General features: G+C 32.5%; 1 protein-coding gene across 1 annotated transcript in view; it reads right to left on the reverse strand.

Moving 5' to 3' along the window:
- Nucleotides 1–2,483: 2,483 nt before the first annotated feature.
- Nucleotides 2,484–26,774, reverse strand: part of LOC139514555 (rab3 GTPase-activating protein non-catalytic subunit-like) — a 56,079-nt gene continuing 31,788 nt past the window's right edge. The window contains exons 22-34 of the mRNA XM_071303932.1: nt 26,222–26,382; nt 25,461–25,653; nt 24,749–24,895; nt 16,498–16,604; nt 15,439–15,505; nt 14,922–14,992; nt 14,514–14,549; nt 13,140–13,214; nt 6,290–6,502; nt 5,054–5,143; nt 4,210–4,434; nt 3,541–3,699; nt 2,484–3,031 (exon numbers count right to left, since the gene is read on the reverse strand). Coding sequence (XP_071160033.1) covers nt 2,885–3,031; nt 3,541–3,699; nt 4,210–4,434; nt 5,054–5,143; nt 6,290–6,502; nt 13,140–13,214; nt 14,514–14,549; nt 14,922–14,992; nt 15,439–15,505; nt 16,498–16,604; nt 24,749–24,895; nt 25,461–25,653; nt 26,222–26,382 — 1,691 coding nt within the window. The 3' untranslated portion in view covers nt 2,484–2,884. The remainder of the gene's footprint in view (nt 3,032–3,540; nt 3,700–4,209; nt 4,435–5,053; nt 5,144–6,289; nt 6,503–13,139; nt 13,215–14,513; nt 14,550–14,921; nt 14,993–15,438; nt 15,506–16,497; nt 16,605–24,748; nt 24,896–25,460; nt 25,654–26,221; nt 26,383–26,774) is intronic.

Here is a 26,774-nt window from a genome sequence, read left to right on the forward strand (position 1 = left end):
TATGAGGATAAAATGAGTTCAAATTAAATAATATGGGTCTCTTAATTGCACAATTTTATTTAAACTGCAGTTTATATCTTATTGAAATTATGTTGCCGGTTCTGAACATGTTTAAATAAAAAAAATAAAAAGAGAGCCGTTGTGTAGTGGTTAGTGCATCTGACTACTAACACAAAGGTTCCTGGTTCGATTCCCGTCTGGGATGAAAATTTCAGGAACTCAATTTTCGGCTCTCCCTTTACACCATTTGCGAGTATGGTCTTGAGGAAACGATGATAGTCCGTCGGAAGGGGACGATAAATGGCTGACCCGTGTTAAGAGAGAGCCATATCCCTTGCACGTTAAAGACACCCTTGTAGATTTCGAAAAAGAGTAGGCTAATGCCGCTACAAGGCAGCACTCGCACCCGCAAAGTGGAAAGGGATTAATATAAGTTGTAAAACTTGTTTCCCAATCCACTATAAATAAATATGTTTAAATTAAATTAAATTAAATAATAAAAAAAAAAAAAATCTTCTAGTAAATGTTACCAACTATCCTTGTTAGACATAAATCTGGACCAACAGCTTAAAACTTTAAAGTGTCAACAAAAAAATTTGAAAAATGTTGTTTTGGGGCATTTTGTAAGTTGAAACATAACATAGGTTATATGGCATTGAAGATTAAAAGGTTTTAGAGTGCCTTTTGGTCAATTTTTAAAGTATTTTACAACACAGGGCATTGAAAATGTACTTTTTCAACATAAACCAATTAAAAAACTTATCTTATTGAAATGTGGATTCTTTCTTGATTGCAAAAATACATATTCACTTCTAATAAAAATTTAAATGCCTAAAATAGACATAATGATTGATGGGAAATAAACTAATAAACAATGGTTTGTTATAATTTAAAGTTTTAACATTTTTAAACTGTTTCAAGCCAATTCCTGATAAAAAAAAAAGTATACTAATTTAATTGTTGATTAATTACAGATGAATTTTGGAAATTTAACAAGTAAATTATAGGCCTTACTTGAATACCTTTTATTTATTCATATTTATATTCATATTTCATTTTTTTAAAGATCTGGTTAATCCATTAATCATTTATCTTTCAGATATAATTTACAGAATCACTTCATGTAATGTAGATCAAAAGTAATTGGCAATAAATAAATCTATCATCCTTATAAATATCAAACATCTAATATACACATTTGTGTATTCAATTATGAGGTCAAATACTTGTGTATTAAGAATTTTATGTATAATAAGTGGTCTGTATAATTATGTAAGACTGAGGTTGATAGGTTATGTGGTCAATTTGATTGGCAGTTTAGGAGGTGGGGCATTGTAATTTAAGGTCCACCTTGTCTCTGATTGTTTAGTGATAATGACAGTTGTCAATCATACTAGTTGAATCAATACCCAGTTACCTAATCAAAATGATTTTTAAAAAGCCTACACATCAACACACCTTCATGACATACATTCTTGAATGAACTGCTTCAATAATATACCCATTTTTGTTCAGTTTATATGTGTATTATGTGCACATACATGAGAACCATAGGGAACTATATTTCAGTGTGAATACATTTAGTAACAGTAGCTAACCTGTCCTGTTGTAAGGGAGGCCAGTACCTAAGTAAAGATATTTAGAACAAGTTCTAATCTTTCCCAAAACTACCTTGACCAAAACATTTAACCAAAAAATTTCACCTGAAGCAGGACAGGCACACCGACATACAAAGACCTTAAACATTATTACCATAAATGGGACATAAAAAGTATTCTTATATAAATAGTTGAAGGTTTACAAATAATACAAAACAAATCTATATTCAAACAAAAGTGTGAAAAATGAAGCAGAGAACCATGTTTTTTTATAGTCTCGTTGTTTGTTTGCATAAGTAGCAAACATTTCATGCATATTCAAGACAAAAAACAAATTGATAATAAAACCAAAGATGTATGTTGGATAGGAACAATAGTTGGCTCAGATTTATACATCCCACACAGCCAAACAGATTCCCAAAGTATAAAGCATGAGTTTTGCCATAGAAGACTATTGTATTGGTGGTTGTAATAATAAGATACGAGTATGTTCATCTTAACTGCATCAAGGGAGTTCTTGGATATTTACAATCTAATGAAATAATGGGGCAGTGATTAATTGTTGTTGAATCTGGAATAATGGACCAAGAAAAGACAAATAAAGGTGCATCTACAGTGTAAGCGCCTTCTGCTATGGAAGCATCACCCATCATGCATATATCTGCCCCAGACTGTTAAATGCACTGATAAACAAAAAGATGTCAGTCATCTTAAGGTTAATGTGACTTTCTATTGGGAACACATGTTTTAAGAAGATATTCAAGTGTGTTCTTTATAACAATACTAAATGTTGGTCAAGTGTTTTATCACACTGACTGAATAACTCAAGGGCAAAAAATCAAAACCTCTGATACACAAACAGGGAGTAGAAAGTAATGTCATAACATGGTTTATAAATATTTAATGACAAGACTGATTGCACAATGACCACTTATAAATTAATAACTGAGTTAAAGTTAACGATAACAACTTAAAATTTATAAACAAAAACAACAAGTACCTTTTTGACTCAACAGCCGTTACATTTTTTTAATCAAATTTATCTTGAAAGTACACATCTGGGTGGAATTTAAATACTTCATTTTTTTAAACATCTATTCACCATTATAACTTATAATACTAACCATGCAATTAAGAAAGCTATCATCCACTGAAAAGCATGATTAATTGACACACTTACAGTTTAACAAAATTAACAACATTTTAATATAAGCCATGCAGTATTTAAAGTCTCTTATGCCTCCAAAACATCTTAACAATAAGTTTATGATTGAGTAGTGGTCTCGTTATCCTTTCATTGATTGGACAAGATCTACTAGTGATATAGCCAGTTCATAGTCGTTAAATCCTTCAGGTAGACAGTTAGCTACATGTTGTAACAGATTAGCTATGTCCTGGACATCTACTTCTGATTGTACCAAATGGTCAGTTTTCTGTAAACAAAATCAAAAGATTAGATTAATCACAACATCATCTCTTTGTGTTTGGACAATTTTGTAAAATGATATTTTTTGTTTTTGATAACCAAACCATTTTTTATAAAAACTTGATGTTTTTTTCAAATACTTTCATATTTATAGAAATGTCTAAATCCTAGCAAGAATCTCTAAACTTTGTAACAAGTCTTCTGTGTTTTATTTAGTTTTGATTCAATTGTATATTTCAGAGTTAAATGTTTGCTGAATTATTGTTTGTCTCTGGGTGCAGGCTTTTCTCCCTGCATTGCAGACCTGTTGGTGGCCTTAGGTGTTTTTCTGTTTTTGGTGGGGTTGTGTTCTCTTTGACACATTCCTTGTTTCCATTTTCTATTTTCATATTTGGAACTTAAATTAGTTTACACGTCAGATGCTTAAACATATATCACTTAAATTCAATGTTAAAATCCTTTCTCCTATAACGACTGTTAAAATTTTCAACTTTGAAATTCTACGTAAATTCTCACCAGTTCTCTTAACCATGATGATAGTGTTGGTGAGACATTAGTCAGAAGTCCTGCACCCCATGATTTGTCCTTGACTAGAACCTGATAAGCTACTCTACAACCTGCTACAGGAAGTAACTCAGCTCCCATGGACTCCCGGTCATTTACAGTCCCTAATACCTATGAATATACATAGTAACTATATATCTATATATGAAAGATAAGTGAAATTATTATAAACAATATAGTACTTGAACATCACTTATTCTAAACAATACTTTTCTTAAATTTTTTATAATACCTTAAAAGCTTTCCAGTTTCACCAAATTGTGTTCCTTTCCCCATGAATTGAAGATACACCTAATATGGTGCAGTAGGTGCACATCCATTTAAAAAAAAATATCCACCTTACATAGAAGTTTTATCTTAACAGTCTGGTTTTCTTTTAATTTTATTTCAGGCTACAGCAGAGCACTTAATTATTCTCTGCTGCTTTATGTATCCTTAAAATTTAAATTGTTTCCCCTCTCCCCTATCCCCCCCACCCACCCCCCACCCCCCACCCCGCCTTGGTCCAAGCTAGTAAAAGGATGGACACCTCACAAACCAAAATGTGTAAACATTTGATATGGATACTAAAATAATTTGATAACTGGAAAAACACTATGAATTAAAGTTAAAATGCCATACCTCCTCTGCCAATTTATCATGTCCACAGGAATACAATTCAACCACATGATGCCGTTTAAAAAAGTCCAAATCTAGACCAAAGTCCTTGGCAAGTTCAAGAACCAGTTTACACCAGTTACGCACTGGTTTAAAGCGAACTGATTCTGATCCTTGGAACTGTTGTGATTTTTCTATTTCCTCTCTTTCACCAGAATGCACACTACATGTAATTATCTTTGACAGAAACTGCAATAGATAGCAACATTTTATTTTTAATTTCAAATAAGAACATGTGTCTTGCCATTTACACCATCGCCTTACAATACTTACTGTGAATTCATTATTATTCATTGGATACCAATTTTCATGGATGTATTGGGTTCAGGGAAACCTCTTTTTTTAAACCGCATTTGTTAGTAGCATCATAGTTAAAACCATACTACTTATCATCTTTTAAGATACAAGAGATGGTTGCAGTTTAATATTTATTTTTTTAGCCATATTGTTTACACTTCCTTTCATAGTGTAGAAGATGCCTTGTGTGACTCTTTGTTTGTAGTTGTTTTGATAACCTATTTACATGCACTGTTTTTATGACAGTTACATACATTACTTTGAAGATATGTTCATGATATTCAAATACGTTCCTTCAAAGTACATTTTTATCAGTTAACAATGCCTCTTTAGTTTACACTAAAAACCAAATGGATTTTAGTCAAAGATGTGAAATTTTATATTCATCATTGAAGTACTTCCTTTTACTGCAAAGATTAAACATCAACAAAGCAGTGTTGCATTTAATGAGTTCTTCTGTTCTTTCACTCGACAAATGTACATTCACTCAATAAGCCACTGTTATAATTACCTGTTTTCTGTTATTAGTTATGGTAGGGTCAACATTCTGAGATGGCAGTAATGGATGCTGATCAAATGCCTTGAAGAAACTATTTCTACCCTGAAATCACCAAAAATCTTTTTTTTTTAATCTCTTTTTTTATATAATTTTAACTATTTCTGAAATATATAAATAAATATAACAATGTAATATAATATACAACAAGAATGTGTCCATAGTATATGGATGGCACACTTGCACTATCATTTTCTATGTTCAGTGGACCGTGAAAATTGGGGTCAAAACTTAAATTTGGAATTAACATTAGAAAAATCATATCATAGGGAACATGTGTACTAATTTTCAAATTAATGTAACTTTAACTTCATCAAAAAGTACCTTGACCAAAAACTTTAACCTGTACTTCACACTATGTTCAGTGGACCATGAAATTGGGGTCAAAACTATAATTTGGCATTTAAATTAGAAAGATCATATCATGGGGAGCAGGTGTACTAAGTTTCAAGTTTATTCAACTTCTTCAAAAACTACTTTGACCAAAACTTTAACCTGAAGCGAACAGACACACAGACTGACGAACAGACGCACAGACAGACGGACGAAAGGAGGCACAGACCAGAAAACATAAAGCCCCTTTACTAACGTAGGTGGGGCATAAAAACACATATCTTCTAGTTGTGTTCAATTGCAATTGCTAGATCAAATTAACATTTTGCCACCCTTCCTTACTTATAATTTATACAGGACTGGGGGAAAAAATCACTACTTTTATTTCATATTATCTCTGTTTGAAGTATTATTGTAGCATTTTTGGGCTGCACAAATGTTTAATGTTTCTTTGATTTTTGTTGTTCTATAAGGATGCCCTTATAACATTTAAACAGAAGTATTTAGGTCCTCCATAATACTTTTAGCATTTCGTAAACCCTTTGAGATAACAAAATAGTTCAATCACCAAATTACATTTCAAAATTACACATCAAAGACCTTTAAAAATCACAGAAAATATTTAATTTAATACTTTATGGATACTGGTATGAATATTTCTGTGCAAAAGGCACTTTTTTTCTTAAAGCTTTATATATAGGCTTATACTGTTTTATATCCTCTTTGTAAGGTTAGAAATAATAAATGATATTACTATCATCTTGTCAAACCAATTATTTATTGGGATCCAATAAAATAAACACTGAGAAATTACTTATCTGAAGATGTACAATTTTGAATTATGATTTTTTAAATTACCTTGGTGTCAAAAAGAGAAATAACTTTGACAGATTTGATATTGAAGGTCAAAACTGCTAACATTATGACAGACAGATGATAATGGTGATGTATCAGACCATAATTTGTTGTCTTCTGTTCAACTGCTAGCTCTACAAGAGATGTAGGACCCCTTATGTCCTGCCAAAGTGGTTCAATGTTAAACACAGGAACTTCATTGGCCTCACAGTTTGCCTACAACAAAGATGATGGATATTCAGTTATAAAATTATAATTTATTGATTCAAACATTGATTATAAGTATTATCTAATTAATTTGTAATTTTCCAACATAATTTACAAATACACACTCAATGAAACAAAATAAAAAAAAACAACTGGGGTAAAAGCACACAATATAGCTCTTCACAAAAAAAATTTACTTTTGTAAAAGTTGAAAGATTCTTGGTCAGTAAAAAATAAAATTTTGATTTGAAAAAAAACCCAACTCATCCAATGTTATTTCATAAGAGAAAACATTCAACTTGAAGTCATTCTTAATGATAACTGAAAGTGCTGTCCTGGTTATTTGGCGATTGCTTTACACCACATCAGCACAAACAAGACTATATTGGAGTGGCCTATCAGGGGCGTAGCTAGAAGGAAACGATGTGCAAGCAACTACCGACGAGCGGAGCGAGGCGAAATATTTTGGACCCTTTAATGCAGAAAAATGTTTTTTTTTTTTTTGGTTTTTGGTCATAGAACGGTTTAAAGAGGAGCTACATGTAGATAGGACTTGTAAACAATTTATGAACGTAAAACTATTAATACTTGAATCTTCTGAATAGAGTAAATCATGGTTAATTTAATACATAAACAACACATTTTTGAATTACAGAAATTTACTCAACATTGACCAACATCTGCTCTTCGGGTCTAAGCAGAAAGGAACTTCTCTATTACTTTGTCAACTTTCAATCACACTGAAATCCCGATCAATATGCAGTAACGCTAGCGATGATAACCTGTCGTTGTTCATTGTTGATTGTACATTTGTTTTCAACAGACTTAATACACTGCTAGATCTGCATGGTAGAATCATGGTAGCACTCGCGAGATGTTATAAACCAGCGTACGTGTTCTACATCGAGCGACCTCCCGATTGAAATTGTCCGCCAAATATATATGCATGCCAGGTCATTTTGTATGTCTCAGACAATGTTGAGAATTATTCGTTGGTTATATTTCCTACAACACGAGGAAGCAGATACGACACAAAGAAGCTATTTTCTGATAATACCAGACACCCTCTACTCTCCAATTCCATTATCATATGGTCTACGTGTGAGTAAGTAAGTAAGTAATTTTTATTGGTCTAAAATCCAAAATTACAGGATTGATACCAAGACAATACAAATTTGTTATACACAAACATACAAACATATATATTTCATACCAAATTCATAAACATTATATGAGGAGGTGGGGGTTAGGGTTAGGGTTAGGGTTACCACAAAGTTATTTAGTGCTTAATAAAGCATTTCTAGAAATGTTCATGTCGCTTATAAATTTTACAATAATTCTAATAATATCAGTCTCAACACACGTATACAAAAATTTAAATTTTGCTTCATAAGTCATATTTAAAAATGAGGGAACTATTTCACTAATTTTGGAAAACGGTTGGTCTCTAATTATATTTAGTTTTGTACATTTTAAAGTGAAATAAAATTCATCTTCTACTTCTAAGAGACACAAAGGAAAAATTCTTTCTTCTACAGGGGTTTTAGTGTGACGCCCTTGTTCAATTCTAAGAACACTATTACTAATACGAATTATAGCAAAATGCCCTATTACTTTTCTGTCTATATTTAACAATAAATAGGTTTCCAATATATAATTTTCTTTAAGCTGTCTATATTTTCTCAGCTTATTACCATGTACTGATTTATTATCACAAAATATATTTTCTTTCCAATAATTAAGATATCTATCATTAAGTTTGGTATGAATTGCATATAATAAACGCCTTTTTGAAATAGTATCATGATTTTTCCAAACATGTGAAAAATTTAATGTAGCAAGTAACTGTTCAATCTATGTGTGAACGCAAAATATAATAAGACTTTCCAATGCTGTTTTGATGTGTTTTCAGGGTGATTGACTCTGGTAGTCTGTCGAAAATACATCGCCTCGGCATATTTTCAATAATATCAAAGGGTTTCGATAAATCTAATGGTCGATTGGTTCATCGCATCGCAAACAGATAAGCCATACTCTGTAAAATGTGCTCCGAAACTACACGTCTTAGACTGAGTATAATAAATTCAAATCTGGTAAAAGATACAAGTTACTGTCCGATTTTTACATGATCTCCAATAAAACGTTTATTTTGAAATGCCGTTATTTAATGACAGTTCATCAATTAAAAAAGTGACAACATATGTGTTTCCTTTAACCATAATTAATTTATAAATTTTTATAATGGCATTTTTATTTTTGCTTGCCTAATCGATGTGCACGCAACTGCGTGTTGGCGTATAGGGAGCTACGCGCCTGCCTATCAAGTGAATAAATAAAATAATTTATAAAGGCATGAATTAAACATCATATTTGTTTATCAAGACATTATGACTAAGAGAAACGATTCAATATGCAACACAATATTGTAAGGAAAGGGACAGTATAACCTATTTTTTGTTTTTTATTTATTGTTTTGTATATAAATCAAACTATTGTTTTTTTCTCATTTGAATTGTTTTACATTTTGTTATGTCACAGTCTTTTTATAGCTTTTTTCATGAGTCTCTATAATTGTAAAAGACCATACAGTGACCTCTAGTTGTTGTATTTTATATCATTTGGTCTCTGGGAAAGACTTTTAAACTAAGTTAGTTCAAATTAATATAATAAGTACTAATATTTCATAAATATTATGTGACCAATTTTGATTCCAACTATAGCATTGTCTACTACAGAAAATATTTAATTGGAACATGCTTTACATGAGGGGATAAGCATGCATATTAATCTGAACTACAAGATAGTATGAACACAATATACAGCATTACAATAATAAAACAGATAATATATAAACAGTCAGTAAGATTTAAAATAACTCTAATCAAACACAGCCATTTATAATTTCATTTGTCATGTTTTTAATTTTATCATTCACTTTCAAGATTCTAAGAAAGGGGAGATAACACTACATCATACAGTTACTTCATATTACCTTTGTCTAAAGGAAAGAGTTTGAGTTTAAAAAATTACTAAAAGAGTGTATTATATATCTCTTATATATCAAGTGTATTGACATTGCAGATGATGATTTAAAATAAGACAGCACATTTATACCTAAATAACAATTAACATTGAGATAAATATAATTCTTAATTTCTTCTCTGAATAATAGCACTACTGCTTGATTAAGAGATTCAATATAAACTATATGCAGAAAGCCTTTTATATAATTTTGAAGTGCCTTTAACACTGTGTATCATCGGTACAGCGGATATAGGAACTAACCAAGCAGTTGTGATCGATTTTTTTTCTGACATGGCATAAAAATATTTGTTTTGTTTACATTAAATCAATGTGTACTTCAATCTAAACATAATTGTTGTTTTAGAAATGATTTGGTCGTAGGTTGATGATTAGGAAATTATTTTCCCTAAACAAGAACGCTAACTAAAATGTGTGCAAAATACTTCTCAAAGAAGTTGGTGCTTGTCCCCTCCAATTTGATTCTAAATTCATTGCAACTCTTTTTCTGATAGAAGGCAAATGTGTGTGCATAGTAAGTATAGCTGTTTCAAAAATTGGCATTGAAATCTTTCATACTTATGTTATTTTTAGATTATTTATTTAGAAAAGAAGGGTTGTGTACTGTGTATAGTTGACCACATAAATCCTTCTGTAGAGTGCATAGTTATATGAATGTATGGTATATGGGATCAGTTCGTTGGTCCGAAAGGTCAATAGTCCGAAGGGTCAATAGTCCGAAGGGTCAATGGTCCGAAGGGTCAATAGTCCGAAGGGTCAATGGTCCGAAGGGTCAATGGTCCGAAGGGTCAATAGTCGGTAATACTCCGTTAAAAATCATCTCTCTCTCATACAGGGCCGGAACCCGGGAGATATAGGGCGGGAACCGGGAGACAGTGGACGGGGAACCAGGAGTGGATGAGACGGGAACCCGGGAGTGAGGGACAGGAATCGGGGTGAATGGGACGGCCGGAAGAGGGTGGACCGGGGGACGGGGGTAGAGGGGTGGGAAGCGGTGACCAAAGGGGCGGGAAGCCGGGGTAGAAGGGGCGGGAAGCGGGGCAAAAGGGACGTGGAGCGGGGAGAAAACGGGCGAAAAAACGGAGTAAAATTAAAAATGTAAAAATTCGACACCCCCTAGCCACCCCCTGATAGAACGGTTTCAGGATGGAGAGACATTTTTTTTTTACAATTGACAGTTTTTTTGATTGAAACCAGTGGAAATCACGCCCAACTGTAGCCATTGAAAACATTAAATGGCGGGTTTGAATGAAAACAGAATATATACCAATATGTTAAAGTAAATGTCTTAACTCTTATGACATTTATCAGGGGGTGGACAAGGGTATTTTATCCCTGAAGATCCAACCTCCTGCCTCTCTACCCCTTACAACCACGTCCTCTGTTCGTTCATAAAAAGGCTAGGGTAGGCATCAAAAACGAGAGAAGGTAGGCTGATACCAGAAACACGCATACTTTTTTATATGGTCTCAACACCCCCATAGTAGCAAATAGTATTACATACTATCCGGTTCTGACACAAGCATTGTGTAAATTGTATATAGGGAATCACTGTAATGCATATCGGAGGCTGTCAACCACCTTTTTCAGAAGTTTCTCTATTTTAGGGATCGGATCGGAGTATATAATATTTTTTTTGTGAAAAAAAAGGATCGTTTTGTTTTAATATTGTCAGATTTTACAGGTTGTTTTAGTTTGCCAATGTCCTTTCAACTGTCACAATAGTACCTGCGAGGTATAATTTCTTTTCAAACACTGTATTGAACATATTTGTGTAATTATTTTATTAAAATTATTATTACACACGAAAAATATCGGATCATTGCCCGACAATGTACTCCGAATTTTAGTCGCGAATGTAACAATAATTTTATTCTTATTGTTACGTTCCTGTGTCAGAATATCCAGTGCCATTTAAGTAAAATAACAACGCCAAGAATATAATTATTTTTAAATATTTAAAAAATGCATACATAAAAGTGTATATAGTTATGTTCCCCGGGTTCCCGACCGTGCGAGGGCTGAAAAGCCAGTCAAGGTCGTTAAACACTTCCATATATATCCCCGGGTTGTGTACAATGTATATTAATTTCCAAAGTAGCAATAATGGCCGGGTACCTGTAGAAAAATTCGTATTAACTCTCTCTTGTTATTCGACAAATATCCGTGAAACAAATATCTCCCTATCCAGAATCCGGTCCGCAAATTAGTTCAACAACAGTAAGAATTTCGTAGTGTTACTACAGAAGCCCATAGGGGACCTACAAAAAAATAAAATTATTTCGTTATCTCAATATATATATCGTTATTTCGATATAATTAAATCGTTATTTTGATATAATTAAATCGTTATCTCGATATATTTATATCGTTAGCTCGATGAATATTTATTTCGTTATCTCGATATAATTATATCGTAATCTCGATATTTAAATCGTTATATCGATATATTTATTATCTTATCTCGATATATTTATTATGTTATCTCGATATATTTATCTCGTTATCTCGATATTTAAATCGTTATATCGATATATTTATTTCGTTATCTCGATATAATTACATATAATTGCAAATTTTGTCTCGCCTGCGACGAAAGTTGCAGTATGCGAGACATAGGTATTACTATCAGGTGGCGTAAACTATTTGTTTAAAGCTTTATATTTCAGAAGACAGAAGACCTGTATGATTTTTTTGGCGGGAATTTGCCCCAAAGTGGGTCAACAGATGCAAAAAGCGTCAATTTTTCCGATTTTTCACCCCTTCTCTTGACCCAGAAGACCCAGGGTTGCTGGTTAAGGTATCCAGCTGTAGCCTGCGTGTAGAGTGGACCCTAGTGAACAAATTGACCCCAACAGAGTGAATCTGATCTTGATTCATCAGTCTACAGAAGGTCATTTTGACCCAAAATACCGAATTTCACGATTTTTGCCGATTTTTGACTTCGAATGGACCCAAAACCGGAAGTAGTTGTTTCCTATGCGTATTTCAATAATAATAATGATCAGTAGTTATATGGCTGTGGGTTTGCACTATCTTTGCCAGTTTTATGCCTCTGAACTTCTTGTGTAAGATACAGATGTAAAGCCTACCCCTCCAGAAAACCGAGTTTTAGCCAATTTCAATTTTCCAAGTCCGTATTTGTGCTCAAAATGCTACTAATACATGAGAAACGTGAATATGGATAGCCTCAGGTTGACGGAACATGCATAACTTTTAAAATAAGTATCATAAAGTGGACTTCTAAAAGTATGGAACGCCATTGGAGCCAAATAACGGTTATTAGGGTCCGCCCGTCAAAAGACGGGTACCGCATGGTAAGGGTTAAACCAAAGCAATTTTCAGACTGACAAAAACATGAAATCAAATGTTCAATACAATTGAATATTTCCTTAATCAGGAAAATTGGTTCTAACAAAAAAACTAAAACCACAATAACAGTTACTCATATTGCCACTGACAAAATGTTTACAAGTCATAAATTAAATAAAGCTGTAATCTATACGGCCATAATAAAAGCATTATAACATAAGGTTTATTCGTTCATAGCAAAATACTGGTTTTAAATCAAATCAATGTGATAATGAAGCTACAAACAAGTTACCTCCATCAATATGTCCAGGAATTCTGTCACAGCTTCCATAAAGTCAACCATTTTACCCTCACTTATTCCAATCTCCTGAAATTCCAACAAGAAAATAAAGCACATACTTCCACAATTTTAAGTGGGAGTATATAATTTGTGTCCATATGATAAAATGATCTGCTTCAATCATATATCCATGTTCTTAAACCTAATATGATATTCATTTTTAAAGTTCACATCATAATAAGCATGTGACTTTATGATGAAGAGCAACAATAAAAGTTTTGTGCCTTTGCTAATGTTTTTTTTCATGTGCTTGTAGTGATTTTGTGTTATGAATTGATACACCATATTCATTCTTTTTCATTATCATTTTATGAGTTAGTTTTAAGTTTATGTGTCCACAAATTTATATGATACCTAAAACCAAAACTTAAACAGATATGAATGAACGTTCACTTAGACATACTGAATATCATAATGAACCTTACCATGTAAAACAGCTTTTTGATTCACCTGTATTAAATTGATCGGACATTTGCGCTTTTACCTATAGTCAACTACCTGTAATCTTAATGAGAAGTTATCATTACGTAAATAAATTTAACTTATATTTGTCATTAGTTAGTTCACATTTTATACACAGTCTTGATCATGGAATTTAAAGGTATAGAGACTAGACCAGGTTATGTTTGTTGTTAGAAGTTTATTTCCATCAGCTCTCTTGCAGTGCTGCCGTTTCAATCTGTCCCAAGCTGGTGGAGAAAAAATCAAACATAAGGACTCTCTAAAGAGTACAAGGAATGTACAACTGAAGTGGGAAGGAGAAACTAGATCATTTATTTGAGAAATACCAATCAGGACAGATAACAAGGATAAATTTGTTCACTCATTGGGCTTCAAGTATCAAGCTAAAACTGACCTGTAATTGTGATGACAGTACTTGATTTTATTTCTTAAAAATGTTTACTTTTAACTACGTAATAAACTTTTAAACACAATAATGTGCTATGAAATGAATTTTAAACTTTTAAAGCCCGGATAAAAGAGGAGGGAAGTCATAGATATTTATAAAAAAAGCGCAAATGTCCTATGTAAAAGCGCAAATGTCCATTTTTAAAAAGCGCAAATGTCCTATGTTTTGAAGCGCAAGTGTCCACAAAAAAAAGCGCAAATGTCCTATGAAAAAGCGCAAACGTCCCGTGCAGATAATTTGACACTGCATCGCAAGGGTGATTAAAGCCATGTTTAAAAAGCTTTCAAATGTGAAAATTTATAAAAAGTAACATATATCAGGAAACAGAAAGTATTTGGAATATTTCTTTCTAAAGAGTAAATGGCACTCAAAAAGTCTGTAGACAAATAAATATCAACAATATTAAATGCACTAACCTTTCTAGTTAACCTATCCTTTGGTATTTTTCCAACCTACAAAATATCATAACATTGGATTTTCAACTGTTTTTTTCTAAAATCAAAGGCATTTATTTAAATTTGTTTTTCAATTCTTATGTCAAAGATCAAAATAACAACAGCATCTTGAAAGAAAGAGCAAATCTAATTGAGCTTGGAATACATCACCAATTAGAGATGATAAGTCCAGATGAAGTCATAGTTGAAGGTCTCAATATATCAAACTAGAAAGAAGTCATTTCAAGTTATTCAAGTCATATTATCTCTATGGATTCAATTTTTCTCAAATGACCTTTTGAAACAATACTAAAAAATTTGGAAAAATGAAAGACCTTTCCTACAAGATTGATTATCAGGTCTCCAAGTAATATGAATTTTAAATCTTACCTTTTCCATTAATAGTGCAGCTGATTGGAATCTTTTAGAGATGAACATACTCCACATCATAGCTCCTACTCCTGTAATAATCAATTAAGTTATAAAGCAAAAAAGAAAAAAAACATGGGATTATATTTAAAAGTTAAAACTAACTGAGAGCACAGGAACAATCTTTGTTTCTTACATTTAACAACGGTAAATATTTCTTTCTACTTAAAAATATAATCTACTTACAATAAAAAATTAAAAATAGAAAGCTACTGTAAGTCAATATATACATTACAATGAATATCAGTATCAGACTAGAGGTAGAATAGATGTTTGTCTTTTCATTTTTAGCCATGACGTTGTCAGTTTATTTCCAATTTATGAGTTTTACTCTTCCTCTTGTATCTTTCGTCCCTCTTTTATGTTAACATAACATTGATTATTGTTATCTTAAACAATCTGGAACAAGTACAAAGTTTACAAACTAAGCTACATTTTGAACACTTTAACACAGTCAGGTATATCAAACCATACTTACCATGCTGGAGAACAGCATTCTGTACTAGCTTTAGATACTCAGAAGAAAGCTTCAAATTCTGCACCAACTACAAATACAAATTTACAACTGGTGTTTAATTTCAAATTTTCAAAGGTAACATGTTACACCATATAATTTTAAAAATAAAAACAAATAAATGGGTAATGTCCAAATATATTGAATATATCCATGAGACATAGATGATAATCCAGCATGCACATCATATACAGTTATGATGTAACATAACATAAACACAGTAAAAGTGATGCTACCAAATATTGTACTTGATTAGAATTTTGTGGTAATAAGTACTGTATTTAAGTTTCATAACATGGAATGGAAACAGAAAATTCAGCAATTTATTCCATTTGTAAAGGGGCATAACTCTAGAGGAGTAAAAGTAACACAACCAAAATTCAAACTTGATCTGTATTTTGTGGTTATAAGCATTGTGTATAAGTTTTATAACATTTGGTTTAGGCTACCGTAAGTGAGAGAACAAAGATGGCAAATTCAGATGTTTACCCATTTACAAAGAGATGTTAAGAGAGATTTAACTTAGACACATGCAAATACATAAACCAATTTACGATTGTGACAGAAAAACTTTTGAAATAATATTTTCAGGCTCTTCCATGATGGTAACAGGCTCTTGTATACTTTGAAAGCTGTAAAAATAATATACAGTGTGCAATACATGCTATATATAGAACAAGAATTCTGTATGGGCCTGTTCAAGTTAGGAGCCTGAAATTCATTGGTTGTCATTTTTTATAGTATATTATATTTCATTGTTTTGTACAAAAATCAGGTTGTGGTTATTTCATTTGAATTGCTTTACATATGACATTTCCTGGCCTTGTAATGCTTTCGTTGCTGTATGATGTTTTTCCTTGTTGAAGACAGTATGGCGATATATAGTTCCAAACTTCTATGTTATTTGGTGTCTAATGGAGAGCTTTCTCATCAGCAACATACCACATCTTTTTTTTTATGAAGGTTGTGGTTTGTTAAAGGGTTTATTGGGACCACTTTGTTTAAATCAATAAGTAATTGTACCTCTGGTTCATTGTACCAATACACAGCATTTTCCCATGATGTATTGGCATACAAAACATCATTGTCTAAACTGTGGACAAATCTCTGCTGTAAAATCTCTAAACAACCTGAAAGAAACAATAGTTTTTAAAAGAATATTTCGACTGGCAACTTTATCTGATGAATTATTTACAGATTTCTCTCAATCAACATCTGTAAACGTATTTACATTGTAGTAGCTTACCATAACACTATCTGAATCAAGTTTTATAATAAGCCTGGGTTTATAAAATTTTACCTCATTGATGTTTGTTTCACTTGTTATTTTTGTCGTTTGATTTCAGATTCCACACATTTATTGATAGTCAGGGTAAGTCTTAATGTATATGCTGTGTACAAGTTATCATTTTGTACAAATTATAATTTGTACAAAAATATTGTACAAATTATAATTTGTATTTTGACTTTGTACAAATTGTACAAAATTACAGAAATTGACAAAAATTCACTTACAACTTGACCAATAATTTAAAATATGGATTTTGGTGAAAAGAAACATTGATTCACATTATAGAATTGCTATCAAATGACCACACAGTAAACCTTTGTTACAAAATTCAAAAAGTTTTTTGATCATTTCTGTAAGCAGGTGATCCTATTTTTTGAGGTCTACATAAATCACCAAGTTTTCTTCATATAAATAATCTGTCTTACCAATAAATTTCAAATCTGTTGACAAATTTGCAGATTTGTGCAAATAGCTAGACTGATTTTGTACTTGGATTGTACAATCTAAGATGGCGGTATACCATGAATCTACCTTAATTATAAATGTGTTTGAAAGTCAAATTGAGTTCAATTAAAATTGAGAATGGAAATGGGGAATGTGTCAAAGAGACAACAACCCGACCAAAATAAAAAAAACAACAGCAGAAGGTCACCAACAGGTCTTCAATGTAGCGAGAAATTCCCGCACCCGGAGGCGTCCTTCAGCTGGCCCCTAAACAAATATATACTAGTTCAGTGATAATGAACGCCATACTAATTTCCAAATTGTACACAAGAAACTAATATAAAAATAATACAAGACTAACAAAGGCCAGAGGCTCCTGACTTGGGACAGGCGCAAAAATGCGGCGGGGTTAAACATGTTTGTGAGATCTCAACCCTCCCCCTATACCTCTAACCAATGTAGAAAAATAAACGCATAACAATACGCACATTAAAATTCAGTTCAAGAGAAGTCCGAGTCTGATGTCAGAAGATGTAACCAAAGAAAATAAACAAAATGACAATAATACATAAATAACAACAGACTACTAGCAGTTAACTGACATGCCAGCTCCAGACTTCAATTAAACTGACTGAAAGATTATGATTTCATCATATGAACCTCAGGCACAATCCTTCCCGTTAGGGGTTTAGTATCATACCATCATAACATATATGAGAAGAACATAACCCGTGTCATGCCAACAACTGTTTTTAGAATAAATGTCTTTAGTTCCGACGCAAAGACCTTATCAGTGACTCAATATTAACGCCAAAATATGCAATCTTTAATGACTTGACAACAGTATCGTAATTATATCCCTTCTTAATCAGTCTATTTAAAGGTTTTGTAAGTTTCTGAGGTGAATACTGACACCTTTGTGCTTTATAAAGAATATTTCCATAAAAAATTGGATGTAAAATACCTGAACGTATAAAAAGTATAAAAAAATTGTATGTCTGTGATATATGCTGCTGGATTCCAGATATGACCACATTAACCATTAGTATGTCTGTTTGCATTGCTACCCTCAACATTTAACACAACTGTCATACAAATGGGCGTATACGCTAGAAAGAAAGCGACATTAAACCCTCCATTTACTAAGGGATGCCTATGCCAGATCAGGAATATGTCAGTTGTTTTTCCGACTTTTTTAATTAATGTTTTTTTCCCATTTTTTGCACCAAAAAAAACACAAGGATCTTTGTTTTAGATATGACTATGCATAAAAATTAATGGAAATCAGATAGGACAATCTAAACTTTAACCAGATGCTCCGCAGGGCGTAGCTTTATACGACAGCAGAGGTTGAACCCTGAATGGTTGGGGCAAGTATGGGCACAACATTCAAGCTGGATTCAGCTCTAAATTTGGATTGTGATTAAATAGTTGACACAGCATAGGTTTCTGACACAGAATGAATGTGTTCCAATGAACTTAAAATTTTGGTTTTCTCTTACAGCAATTCACTATGCTGTTGAATATTAATGCTCTCAAAAAAATGTTTGAAGAAATTTTCTTTTTATTTATGAAATTTCAAATGAGAAAATTGAACCCAATTTTTTTAATCACATCCCCCTTTCCCTTATTCCAAAACTAATCTCAATTAAAATTTCTAATGGAGTTTGCAACAATAACTACTCATTTAAATACATCATAAAATATTAAGATGTAAAAAAACTGCTTGTTATCACTGAATGGTAAAGATTATTTTAATTTATCAGTTGGTAGTAAAAAGTGAATATACATTGTATATTGTATATAACAAAGATTTAAGTTGATTCTGGACAAAGAAAGATAACTCCAATTAAAAAAAATCTTGCAATTGCACAATATTGTGCAATTAGATATTTCTTGCTTACTATTCTGGACAAAGAAAGATAACTCTAATTAAAAAAAAAATTGCTATTTCACAATATTGTGTAATTAGATATTTCTTGCCATTGCGCAATACTGTGCAATTGAAAAGACTTGCTATTGCACAATACTTAATATAATAATTTTAGATCCTGATTTGGACCAACTTGAAAACTGGGCCCATAATCAAAAATCTAAGTACATGTTTGGATTCAGCATATCAAAGAACCCCAAGATTTCAATTTTTGTTAAAATCAAACTAAGTTTAATTTTGGACCCTTTGGACTTTAATGTAGACCAATTTGAAAACAAGACCAAAAATGAAGAATCTACATACACAGTTAGATCTGGCATATCAAAGAACCCCATTTATTCAATTTTTGATGACATTAAACAAAGTTTAATTTTGCACCCCGATTTGGACCAACTTGAAAACTGGGCCAACTAGATATCATTGAGATGGGAGCCATCTCTGTGGGCCCCGCTGTCAATAACGTGGGGTAAATAAGTTGTATGGATAATCTGATATGAAGCATTATTTGAAGTTATTACATAGTCTCATGTGTGATTTTGATCTAAGATTTTAAGTTAAAACTGATAAATATTCTCATCTTACTTTCATAGTATAATAGTGATATGACTGCATGATGTGAACTCATTGATTACTACTCTAAGGTGACTTCTGGATATATGGATTGATGTTTGAACAATATGTTTAAAGGTGCTGCCCAATTGATATTTGTCACATATTTTTAGAATTATGCCTTCAATATATTATGACCCACCAAGTATAAAGTATGAAATATTAATGGTTCTCGAGAGGTAGAGCGGACACAATTTGTTAAGAACAACGAACAGATGGACAGACCGACAGACTGATCTTAGACCTAGGATGCATACATTGACACATTCTCTTGTGTTGGTTAATATATATGTTAAGTTGAAAATGTTTGTCAGGTATAAAGTATGAAATAATAACAGCTGTCCTCTCAAAATATAATGTGGATCAAATTTGTTAGCGATGGACAGACCAACAGACAGACAGACCTTTGACCTAGGAAGTGGTACATATATCATGACACACCCTCTGGTGTTGGTTAAAATAGATGTCAAGTATAATATTTGAAATCATAACGGTTTTTAAGATATAGAGCGGACACAATCTTCACCACAGGACACAGGGTTGTCAACTGAAACCAAAGTTTTTTTGACGTTGACCTTTGACCTAGGAAGTTGTACATACATCATGACACGCCCTCTGGTGGTGGTTAAAATGTATGACAAGTATATACTTTGAAATCATAACGATTATCTAGATATGGAGCGGACACGATCTTCACCACAGGACACAGGATTGTCAACTCGAAACCAAAGTTTTTGACCTTGACCTTTGACCTAGGAAGTTGTACATACATCATGACACACCCTCTGGTGGTTGTTAAAATGGATGTCAAGTATAAACTTTGAAATCATAATGGTTATCTAGATATGGAGCTGACACGATCTTCACCACAGGACACGGGGTTGTCAACTGAAACCAAAGTTTTTGACCTTGACCTTTGACCTAGGAAGTTGTACATACAACATGACACACCCTCTGGTGTTGGTTAATAATCATGTTAAGTATTAAGTCTGAAATCATAACGGTTCTCTAGATATGGAGCGGACACGAAAGTGTTACGGACGGACAGACGGACGGACAGACGGACGGACGGACAGACTGATCACTATAGGGCGACCCGCCGTCGGCGGGGCCCTAATAATCAATAATCTAAGTACATTTTTAGATTCAGCATATCAAAGAACCCAACCTATTAATGTTTTGTCAAAATCAAAGTAAGTTTAATTTTGGACCCTTTGGACCTTAATGTAGACCAATTTGAAAAGGGACCAAAAGTTAAGAATCTACATACACAGTTAGATTTGGCATATCAAAGAACCCCAATTATTCAATTTTGATGAAATCAAACAAAGTTTAATTTTGGACCCTTTGGGCCCCTTATTCCTAAACTGTTGGGACCAAAACTCCAAAAAAACAATACCAAACTTCCTTTTATGGTCATAAACCTTGTGTTTATATTTCATAGATTTCTATTTACTTATACTAACCTTATGGTGCAAAAACCAAGAAAACTGCTTTTTTGGGTCCCTTTTTGGCCCCTAATTCCTAAACTGTTGGGACCTAAACTCCCAAAATAAATACCAACCTTCCTTTTGTGGTCATAAACATTGTGTTTAAATTTCATTGATTTCTATTCAGGGTATCACCAGCCCAGTAGCCAGTACTTCGGTACTGGCATGAAAATACGGATTTTTTGTGTTATTAAAATTTGCTGTTACAAAATATTAGAAATTATTTTTAAATTAAGGAATGTATCTCCCTCATGCAAAGCTCTGATTCCTTTCACGGATTTGGCTATACTTTTTGGACCTTTTGGATTATAGCTCTTCATCTTTTATATAAGCTTTGGGTTTTAAATATTTTGGCCACGAGCATCACTGAAGAGACATGTATTGTCGAAATGCGCATCTGGTGCAAGAAAATTGGTACCGTTAATTTTATTACTACCACTGGGTCGATGCCTCTGCTGGTGGACTATTAGTCCCCGAGGGTATCACCAGCCCAGTAGCCAGTACTTCGGTACTGGCATGAAAATACGGATTTTTTGTGTTATTAAAATTTGCTGTTACAAAATATTAGAAATTATTTTTAAATTAAGGAATGTATCTCCCTCATGCAAAGCTCTGATTCCTTTCACGGATTTGGCTATACTTTTTGGACCTTTTGGATTATAGCTCTTCATCTTTTATATAAGCTTTGGGTTTTAAATATTTTGGCCACGAGCATCACTGAAGAGACATGTATTGTCGAAATGCGCATCTGGTGCAAGAAAATTGGTACCGTTAATTTTATTACTACCACTGGGTCGATGCCTCTGCTGGTGGACTATTAGTCCCCGAGGGTATCACCAGCCCAGTAGCCAGTACTTCGGTACTGGCATGAAAATACGGATTTTTTGTGTTATTAAAATTTGCTGTTACAAAATATTAGAAATTATTTTTAAATTAAGGAATGTATCTCCCTCATGCAAAGCTCTGATTCCTTTCACGGATTTGGCTATACTTTTTGGACCTTTTGGATTATAGCTCTTCATCTTTTATATAAGCTTTGGGTTTTAAATATTTTGGCCACGAGCATCACTGAAGAGACATGTATTGTCGAAATGCGCATCTGGTGCAAGAAAATTGGTACCGTTAATTTTATTAAACTAAAGTGTTTGTGCGAAAACCAAGAATAATGCTTATTTGGGCCCTTTTTTGGCCCCTAATTCCTAAAATGTTGAAACCAAAACTCCCAAAATCAATCCCAACCTTTCTTGTGTTGTCATAAACCTTGTGTCTAAATTTCATAGATTTCTATTAACTTAAACTACAGTTATAGTGCAAAAACCAAGAAAATGCTAATTTGGGCCCTTTTTGGCCCCTAATTCCTAAAATGTTGGGACCAAAACTCCCAAAATCAATACCAACCTTTCTTTTGTGGTCATAAACCTTGTGATAAAATTTCATAGATTTCTATTCACTTTTACTTAAGTTAGAGTGCGAAAACTAAAAGTATTCAGACGACGACGACGACGACACAGACGACAACGCCAACGTGATAGCAATATACGACGAAAATTTTTTCAAATTTTGGGGTCGTATAAAAATGAAGAATCTACATACACAATTAGATTTGGCATATCAAAGAACCCCATTTATTCACTTTTTGATGAAATCAAACAAAGTTTAATTTTGGACCCCCATTTGGACCAACTTGAAAACTGGGCCAATAATCAAGAATCTAAGTACATTTTTAGATTCAGCATATCAAAGAACCCAACCTATTCATTTTTTGTCAAAATCAAAGTAAGTTTAATTTTGGACCCTTTGGACCTTAATGTAGACCAATTTGAAAAGGGACCAAAAGTTAAGAATCTACATACACAGTTAGATTCGGCATATCAAAGAACCCCAATTATTCATTTTGATGAAATCAAACAAAGTTTAATTTTGGACCCTTTGGGCCCCTTATTCCTAAACTGTTGGGACCAAAACTCCAAAAAAACAATACCAACCTTCCTTTTATGGTCATAAACCTTGTGTTTAAATTTCATAGATTTCTATTTACTTATACTAACCTTATGGTGCAAAAACCAAGAAAACTGCTTTTTTGGGTCCCTTTTTGGCCCCTAATTCCTAAACTGTTGGGACCTAAACTCCCAAAATCAATACCAACCTTCCTTTTGTGGTCATAAACATTGTGTTTAAATTTCATTGATTTCTATTCACTTAAACTAAAGTTATTGTGCGAAAACCAAGAATAATGCTTATTTGGGCCCTTTTTTGGCCCCTTATTCCTAAAATGTTCAAAACCAAAACTCCCAAAATCAATCCCAACCTTTCTTGTGTCGTCATAAACCTTGTGTCAAAATTTCATAGATTTCTATTAACTTAAACTACAGTTATAGTGCGAAAACCAAGAAAATGCTAATTTGGGCCCTTTTTGGCCCCTAATTCCTAAAATGTTGGGACCAAAACTCCCAAAATCAATACCAACCTTTCTTTTGTGGTCATAAACCTTGTGTTAAAATTTCATAGATTTCTATTCACTTTACTTTAGTTAGAGTGCGAAAACTAAAAGTATTCGGACGCCGACGACGACGACGCCAACGTGATAGCAATATACGACGAAAATTTTTTCAAATTTTGCGGTCGTATAAAAATTACATAAAACTTAAGCAGAATGGACAGCGGACTGTTGTTGTTATGTGAAAACTAGTCGATTTAGTATTAATATCAAATAATCAGACCTGATGGCATTGAACCATCAATCTAGCTATTCACAACCAGAAGTGAAGCGGAATTAGTCATGTAGATTCAAACTTTTGATATACCTATCTCAGTTATAAATTATCACTTGTTTGAAGAAAGATTTGATGGTTTTCTCAGACTTTTTGAAATAACAAATAAGCAGCAACAGATCTTTCAAATTCCTTTTCATGATCATAACAATGCTGTACACGATCTTTCACGACCAGAAATATCCTTTTTTACAAACATTACGGTTTTTACAAAGTTTCTGAATAATCATCAAATTAACTATCTAAACAATAATATTGAATGATAGTGTTCAGAAAAGTAGTTTTTGCCTTAATATTTGAAAAAAAAATCAGTGTATTTTTCCATTTCTTTTCTTTTAAATTTTGAAGAATAATCTACCTTTTACAGTTTTGTAAAAAAATGTGTATTATGTTAGTAAATAAGGTTTACTGTGTGGTCATTAATTACAATTTTATCATGTGAGTCAATGCAATTTTTCACCAAAATCTATATTATAAATTATTGTACAAGTTATAAGTGAATTTTTGTCAAATATTGTACAAATTGTAATTTGTACAGGCATGTTTTGTACAAATTATAATTTGTACAAAGTCAAAATACAAATTATAATTTGTACAATATTTTTGTACAAATTATAATTTGTACACAATGATAACTTGTACACAACATATACATGTAATCTACACACCCATTAGCAAAACTCAGTTTCCTACATCCCATTATTATGAATAAGAATTAATTAAGTCTAGTATTCACCCTGTATTTTGTCCAGTGTTGTGACAGTTTCTGTGACTTCTTTACCAGGGTCAACCTCTACAGTATCAGACAAACCAAACTTGACGATATCACTTGGCTGCAGACCTGTCTTGGCAATGTATTTGGCAACCAACTCTGATAGTGAACCTATAAACATCATAAAATTATTATCTGGCTGACAAAATTGTAAATGTATTGAATTGAGATGATAAAAAAACTTCTAAAGACATGATCTCATTAAAAAAATCGATGTTAAACTTAAATCAATAGCTTTTTCATAAATAATTTTGTAATTTTTTTAAGAAGAATTTTGTCACTACAATCATAACATATTCATTGATGACTGCTTCAAAAATAATATCCCTCAGCAAATATTATATAAATATTCAGGATAAGAACATGTCATTGTGACATAGACATTTTGTAGTTGACATGATTAGTGAACATTGAAAGTAAAAGTATACCAAATAAGTGACTAAACAAAGAGTCTGTTCGAAACAGGATTCTGATTTCTCTCAGCTGACCAGTCTTTTTCTTACTGTTATAGTATACTGAATAAAATAATTCCAATTTCTCATTGTTTGAAGTTTTCTACTTTGTTACTTCACAAAAAAGATGGAAGATAAGCTCTTCTTTGTATGTAAAACATTATGGCTTTGTTAAATTATGTAATTAATGATAATAGTCTCCCATGAATAACTATAAATTTTACCTCTTCCACCCTCCATTAACTTTGAAACAGACACAGGAATAGGCTGTGACATGTCGTCTGCTCTTTGTAGACCTAACAGATTACACAAAGACAGCACATCTTCTAACTGTTTGACTAACTGGTCCCATCTCTGTAAGTCAACAGAGTTACACTGACTCTGATCTTCATTTGATGCTGTATCTGCATCAGGATCCTGTCAAACAAAATTACTTCATTTCTAACTCAAATTCACATAAGTAACGAATCAATCAACACATACTGTCATCATCAATATGAGGATAAGTGTAGGATGTCAACAGGACAGTTACCCACAACACAAAAACCAAAACACACCAATGTTTGTTTATCATTCATATACTTTTAAATTAAATATCCTAAAGATGATTCTGATAGATTTTAATCGCTATTTGATTGATTGATTGATTGATTGATGGATTGTTGGTGTTTAAAATGCCTTTTTAGGCACTCTTTAGTCTTGGTTATATCAGTTTATATTGATGGAGGAAGCCACAGTGACACTATTCAACAGTCTTCAGTTTATTACAAATTCTATCTTATAAGAGGGTTTGAGTTCACACCTGCTTACATCCAACAATATGGTGACTTACTTTCTCTCTTTGTAAGAAAACCATACACAGAGTAAGTTCCTCAATCAGATTGTTTATGATCTTCATATTCCATAGTTTTGCCACATAATTCAGCAAAAAATAACAGCTTAATATTCAAAAATACATTTGTTCCAAAAAATATAGTTACTTTACCTTTGCTTTGACTTGATTATATTCCATTTGTTTAGCGACAGATCTACATGCAAGGCCAAGTAAATATGCTGCTACTGCATTGTTGCTATGACAACAAGTATCTCTAATCTTCTGCCACCAAGGAGAGATACTATCACATTCTACTAGCACCTCAGCTTTGTCTGTTATAGAAAAAAGTCGTTAAAGATTAAAGCATCAATTCTATACTTTTACACATTGTTTTTATAACAGACGAGTGTGTTGTTGGATTGCAGCCTAGGTGTCATTTCCTGAGCATCTAGGCATGTTGCAAAAATACATGTTTTAGTTGAAGAGTATATTGATGATACCTGATGAATATCATCAGGTATCATCAATATACAACAGAAACATTTAATACTTGAAATTTCAAGATTCATCTATCAAACTATTTGCTGATGTTGAGTGTATTTTAGATTTCAAGAAATATCCTTTCAAAATAAAGGGCAGATAATAACATAGAATTTGATAGGACAATCTGAGTTTTCAGGATTTTTCATAAAAATAAAGCTAATGACCCAATTTTTTATTTGAG

This window comes from Mytilus edulis, chromosome 3 (assembly GCF_963676685.1).
Source record: "Mytilus edulis chromosome 3, xbMytEdul2.2, whole genome shotgun sequence".
In the NCBI taxonomy this organism is placed as follows: Eukaryota; Metazoa; Mollusca; class Bivalvia; order Mytilida; family Mytilidae; genus Mytilus; species Mytilus edulis.